At 41.2% G+C, this 7,330-nt stretch overlaps 1 protein-coding gene across 1 annotated transcript; it reads left to right on the forward strand.

The window, feature by feature from the left end:
* Window positions 1–4,666: 4,666 nt before the first annotated feature.
* LOC130366679 (olfactory receptor 10A7-like) lies at window positions 4,667–5,770 on the forward strand. Its single transcript, XM_056568999.1, has one exon. It carries the CDS (start codon window positions 4,667–4,669, stop codon window positions 5,768–5,770), a length of 1,104 nt encoding a protein of 367 aa, XP_056424974.1.
* The last annotated feature ends 1,560 nt before the right edge of the window (window positions 5,771–7,330 follow it).

Raw genomic sequence — 7,330 nt, forward strand, 5'->3', positions numbered from 1 at the left:
GTGTGCATTTTAACATCAACCAGGGATACTTTATGCCACTTTATTTTAGTGTGAATAAACCTAAAATAAAAATGCCGGTGTCTGGCATTAGCTGCAGGTCCTGGCTGCTGATAGCAGCCGGGACTGAACGAATATGAAGCGAGCGCACCTCCTGAGTTCGCTTCATAGACCTGCCGCACAGCCGCACAGTGTATATACGGCGCAGGTCATTAAGGGGTTTAAAGCATACCCATCAGATCCAACAAAACAACATTTTTTAAATATATCACTCAGTACCTAATCCTGACCATATACATCAAATTTTTATGTGTCTAGCCCCTTTATTTATTTTTTTATTACACTTTTAATTTAGCTCACTAGTCTGAATTCCTCTCAAAGGAAGTGGCCGTGGTCTCACTGTACAGGTCTCCGCCCCCTCCCTCAGTATGCTGTCTTCTCACATCTCCCCTAGCATTAGCAAAACTACAACTCTTAGCTTGTCCTCACTGACAGTAGCGGGACACAAGCTGACAGTGGGAGGAGCCCTGCGCTCACAGCTGTCAATCAAGGAAGTGTGTCCATGACATAGGTGATGATGCATGGACACAGCAGGACTGGTATGTGTCCAAGCAGGCAGGAGGGGAAGTTGTTTGACCGGCTTTTTCAGTATAAAATGCTGAACATTTTCTAATGAAAGCAATTGCAAAACCTATTGGTTATACATACAACATATCAACAGTTTTTGTATCTGGCAGTGCCCATTTAAACCACTGTAATACATTCCTAGCAGTGTTATACAGGGCTTTACAGCTGTTAGGCAGTGTTAGATACGTGTTTGGGACTTAATTAATTGCTGGTTCGCGACGAACTGAGCTGAATTGAACCAACAAATTAGAAAAAGTGCGCTCATCTCTAGATAAGAATCAAACATTTTTAGGAAGTTTGGTGAACAAGGCGATTTAAGCTCTTCCAAAAGTTCTCTAACCTTTAATAGTTACTATCCCTGCTCTTCAGGAACTCTACCAGGGAAAGGAAGTTCACCTGCACATCATGGTCACCCAACCCATTGCAACTTGTATGTGAACATTTCATACAAGCAAAACTGTGAAGAACAGAAGGCAGAGGTCTGATCTGGACAGAACCTGCCGAAGGTGGATAAAAGTGATTGAACTGTAGTTGTAGTTTTTTTTTTACAGATAATATTCTGAAAAAAATTGCATCATTGGTTCCTTAGTGCTGAGCAGCTCTATGGAGAATATCATCAGATAGAAATAATAGACTTATAATAGATAATAATATCTACACAGGAGACAAGACAGAAATCTCCACAGAGATGGGTATGATGAAATGTCTCAGTATGTGGGGATAAATATGGGCTGTTCTGGCTCAAGAGCAGTATAGGGCACCTTCATGTGTCTGATACCATGAAGGTGGAAGATTGTTCTGTTTCAAGGGGATCATGAGGCTGAACAGGACGGAGATTGTGAGAATGAAGCAGTGACCCAACTCGAGACACACTGACATCTGTAGAACTTACTGAATTTAAAGGGGTTGTCTGGGCAGAAAGCTTTTTTTTTTTTTTTTTTTATATACTTCACGGCCGATAAGAATTGATCAGTCACTGAATGGACATTTTCTTTACTTATGGAACGTCAGCAGAAGAAGTGAAGAAGACCAGAGTGGAACCTAGTGACTGAAGAAAACCAGCAGCAGTGGGGGAGCGGTAATACAAGATCACCTGTTTGTTATGGCCCCTTCAACCCCAGCAGCAAATTAACAGATGCTCTCTGCCCGGACAACCCCTTTAAGTATTATACGTGTTCTATGTAAATATTCCAGGAATTACTAATATGGAATAAACTGTAGATTTACTGTGATCATAAAGGATTCAGCCCAGAACAGATACAACAGCCGAGCTCCCTGATCTTCAGCCCTAAAACAAACTGCACAGAGGAAGAATCATTGTATTCTCTATTTTAAGCGACTGCTTGAGATAATTTATAATTACTGTAAGATTTCTCATATATTTCTTATTTAGAATCAGTGACAGGGGAGGGTGCAGGTTCAGGAATGACTTAAGTTTACTTAGAATTGGGAAAGACATTGATTTTCTGATTTACTTGATTAGAAGAGGAAAAGAGCAGAAATAAGTCATGGGAGATTCAAAATAAATACTCAAATCTTTATTTTGTTTAACCCCTTAAGGACTGAGTGATTTCACGTTTTTGCATTTTCATTTTTTCCTCCTTTAAAAAATCATAACCCTTTCAATTTTGCACCTAAAAATCTGTATTATGGCTTATTTTTTTCGCCACCAATTGTATTTTACAGTGACATTAGTCATTTTACCAAAAAATCCACGGCAAAACGAAAAAAAAAAAAGCTGGGAAGCATTTACTTTCACTTTTGATGCAGCGCTCAGCTTTGAGCGCCGCATCGGAAGGGTTAATAGCGTGTGGCCGAACGATCGCGGCCGCGCGCTATTAGCTGCGGGTCCCGGCTGTGAATAGGCGCCGGGACCATCCAGCTATGACGCGGGGTCCTGCCGGGACCCCGTGTTATAGACAGGGACCGGACTTAGGACGTACTCATACGTCCTAAGTCCTTAAGGGGTTAATATATATATATATATATATCTATAGATACAGTGGTCCCTCAACATACGATGGTAATCCATTCCAAATGGACCTTCGTTTGTTGAAACCATCGTATGTTGAGGGATCCGTGCAATGTAAAGTATAGGACAGTGATCTGCAACCTGCGGACCTCCAGATGTTGCAAAACTACAACACCCAGCATTCCCGGACAGCCAACGGGTGTCCGGGCATGCTGGGAGTTGTAGTTTTGCAACATCTGGAGGTCCGCAGGCTTAAGACCACTGGTATTGGAGGTTAAACTCACGTGTCCCTGCTGCTCCGGACCGTCACCGCTGCCCTGGATGTCGCCTTTCATCGCTGTCGCCGCGTCCCCGGGGTGTCCCCGACGCTCCGGCAAGGCCTCTGCTTCCCCTGCATCCGCGCTCTCCGTCACCGCCATCACATTGCTACGCATGCCGCTCCTATTGGATGACGGGACGGCATGCACAGCAACGTAATGACGACGATGGAGAGCGCCGACGATGCAGAGGATCCCGAAGAGGACGTGCCAGAGCCCCGAGGACAGGTAAGTGATCGTCAACAGACCACACAGGGCCCCGTAAAAGGCTATCCGGTGGCAGCTGAAGCAGTATGGCTGACGGATAGTCATTTATGCGATGGCCCCGACATACAAAAGCATCATATGCCTTCAACATGCGATGGCCTCTGAGAGTGATCGTATGTTGAAATTATCATATGTTGGGGCCATCGTAGGTCGAGGGGGTCACTGTATATATATATATATATATATATATATATATGTATATATATATATATATATATATACAGTGACCCCCCCCCGACCTATATATATATATATATATATATATATATATATATATATATATATATATAAAGAACATCTTTTTTAAGGTACAGACAACTAATTATTCATTTTCTTCTTTGTTCTATTGTTATTTTTCTTATCTTTTATACTATTGTTATTTATATTATTATTATTATTATGATTATTATTATTGACTTTTATACTTTTATTATTATTGTTGTTTTCATTGATTTTATTATTTGTTATTATTATTATTTTCATTGACTTTTATACTTTTATTATTATTGTTGTTTTCATTGATTTTATTATTTGTCATTATTATTATTAGCATTTTCTGTGTGTTGAGACTAGACCAGGGCATGGAGATTATGGCTGAACAGTGGAAAGCCTCAGAACCGCAGTGGTGGGGGATCGGAGGAGCACAGTTATACTGCAGGACAGCGGAGTTACACTTACATAATGTTGCTCAATAAAAGACAAAAAACAGATCATGCCCCTAGTGCTATAATGTTGTATAGGTAAATAACAGCGCAATCAAGCTATATGCTGCGCCTACCGGAATATGTTGTGCTTAGACCCCGACATCTCTGTAAATCTCCATATACAAAATCTCAATTCAGGAGCCTTATAATCCACCCAAAATCCAATACAGGGTCAGGAATAGTATAAAATAAACATACTATCATAACAAAAAGGATCTTTTGCAAGGAGATTCTTCCAGCCCATTGGTTTACTCGTAAGTCTTTGTGCAGAGAATTTCGATTAAACAACACCAGACTTTGGTGTGACCTAAAGGAGGTTTACTAAATTAATAAACATAAAAATGAAATACAAAATAACTCCCCTATAGCAACATCAATATAACACCACTATATATTGACCCCACATCAGACATGCCTGATGAGGTGTCTGTTAGAGACCAGAAACGCGTTGCTTTAGGGATTTTTTTATTCATTTTTTATGATTATTTAATGTTTTAATAAACCTCCTTTTGATGAAGAGAAGTTCTCTGCACAAAGACTCACAATTGGCCCAATACTAGGTGTGAACTGGAGATGGCGCTGTGCAAAAGATGCTATTTTGCAAGGATTTCAAGTCCCAAATAGGTATTCAAAGTAATTTAGGTAGATTTCAGACTATAGATTTGTTTTTCAACACACAAAAGGTTAACTCTAAAATTGGGTATATTAGTTGGCGAATAGTAAATTGCGGTAGAATCTATAGGTTTATATGTTAATGCCTTTGTACTTGGAAAACTACTTTCATGACTCAAGAACATTTTCTCATTGACCTTCTAGCACTTGTGAAGACCTTATCCCAGTGCAGGTTCTCCCCATCAATTACAATGATAAGAATAATTTCCTGTAGTGGACCTTTTCTCTTCAGAGCCCCCGTTGCAGCCACATGGACCACCACTATTGTAAGTATACCCCTGGAGAAGAAGAATATGACGGCTGTCACAGAGTTCATCCTCTTAGGATTTCAGGTCGGTCAGAATATAAGATTTCTAATGTTCTTTCTTCTCCTTGTGATTTACTGCTTTACAATCTTTATGAACCTTCTGATCATCGTCCTGGTGTCCACCAGCAAGAACCTCCGCACCCCAATGTACTTCTTCATCTCACAACTTTCCGTCAGTGACATCTTGTTGACCACAGATATTGTCCCCAAAATGCTCCACATTTTACAACATTACAGAGGATATCTTCACTTTACTGCTTGTTTGACTCAACTTTACTTCTTCGGTGCCACAGAAGCCGCTGAGTGTCTCCTCCTCACAGTGATGTCTTATGACAGATACGTGGCCATCTGTAATCCCCTCCGCTATACCGCTATCATGACAAGTACATATTGTGTTACCCTGTCCGTCACCTCTTGGTTGGCTGCTTTTTGCTTTATGGTGTTTTTAATCACAACAATATCGATACTTAACTTCTGTGGCCCAAACGCCATTGACCATTTCTTCTGTGATACTGGACCTCTCCTAGAACTTTCCTGCTCAGATACCTTAAATGTTCAACTTGAGATTGCTTTTCTAAGCACTTCTTTTATTTTAATTCCCCTAATAATAATTATAGCTTCTTATGCCAAAATTATTCTTTCCATCTTAAGGATCCCATCCAATACTGGTAGACAGAAAGCCTTCTCCACCTGTAGCTCCCACCTCATTGTGGTCTCCATATTCTTCTGGACATTGTTTGGTATATATATTGCTCCAACAAAAGGGAAAACATCGACCATCAGTAAGATGGTATCTCTGCTGTATACTGTAGTGACTCCTCTGATCAACCCCATTATATACAGTTTAAACAATAATGACATTAAGAAGGCCGTACATAATCACATCTATAGGCGTCTCAGGGTCTAGAGCAATATGTAAAATAATGAACCTTTGTTCTATTTTCTAATGACCATACAATGCTTGTATAGGGCTTCATGATGCAATTTATTATTGTTTTCACCATCAGAGTCTGTATGACCTTTGACTTTATGATAATAAACCATCACTGATCCAAAAACGGGCTAAGACATAACTTTTAATGACCATACAAAAAACCCTTCAAATTCTAACAAAGATGAGAGAGAATCCACAAGTCATCAAACATACAAGTAGCAGCAAGATTAATGTATTGTGAGGCCATTAAGTGGAATACTGTTGTATCCGTTATTAATCCGTTTATTTTCCTTTTTTTTTTTTTTTTTGTCTGGCTACTTCCGGGTTCCTCTCACCTCTTCTGATCATGCTCATAAGTAATAACAGATCAAAAACGGATTAGAAAAAACTGAGGCAAAAGTACACACTGGCTGGTGTTGTACACAAATACTTTTTTAAGCGTACTGTAGTGCATTGTCTTACCGTCATAAGTGAATACCACGTACGTACTTCTCAGTGTTGTACTATTTTGTTCCTGTTAAAGTCATAAGGGCCTAGATACTGTGAAAGGCCAGCCAAAAGTACACACCTGCTGGTGTTGTAGGCAAATATTGTTTTAAGTGTACTGGAGCGCATTGTCCTCAGAGTTCCCCTCACTCAGGTTTATGGAACGGACTGTTGCAGAAATTTCTACAACTTAAACTGCCCCCCTTTTAAATACACCCTTGATGACCCTGTCACATATAGTACTACCTTTTTTATAGCACTTTTATCACAGATTTTAGAGTTTTTTGCACTTGTATGTTCTGTAATCAGGGCTGTAACTCTAATGAGACAAGTGAGGCGACCGCTTCAGGTGCGCTGTTGCAAGGGGGCCCAAGGGGGGTCCAGCACACATTACACTGAGGCATTGATTCCCAATCAGGATGCAGGGACACTCTGGTGAGAAATATGGCACAAACATTTTTTGATTTTTCTGCCCAAGCCTGTGCACCTGTGAGTCACAGGCACGAAGGCCAGGCAGAAGGGAAGTCTGTGTGCAGTGCCGGGACGGTTGATGCTGCAGCTCCAATCCTCGTGTATCCTCCCTCTCCTGTGGATTCTCCCTGGTTCCTCAGCAGAATTATGTGGATGGAGGGAAGGAGCAGGGGCAGCACTGACAGAGGCCTACTCAGCTTCAGGTAGTGCACCCCCACCATTTTTTCACTCCTCTACACCTCTCTGTCAACTCTCGTAACCTCTTTGCAACCCCAGGAGACCCCCCTTTGTTATCCCGTACACCCTTCTGTCATTCCTCTACACCCTTCTCTCACCCCTTTAAACCCCTCTGTCACCCATGTACACCCCTCTATACCTCTGTCTCCCATGTACACCCCTCTGTCACTGTGTGGGGTAATGCAGGAGGCATTGTGTGTACTTGTGGGGGAGGGGGAGGCATTTGAGTGAGGCTGGAAATATTGGGGGAGGTTTATCAAAACCTTTGGAAAGGATAAGTTGCCCAGTTGCCCATAGCAACCTATCAGATTTCGTATTTCATTTTGCAAAGGCCTTGTT

Source organism: Hyla sarda, chromosome 4 (assembly GCF_029499605.1).
Source record: "Hyla sarda isolate aHylSar1 chromosome 4, aHylSar1.hap1, whole genome shotgun sequence".
Lineage (NCBI taxonomy): Eukaryota > Metazoa > Chordata > Amphibia > Anura > Hylidae > Hyla > Hyla sarda.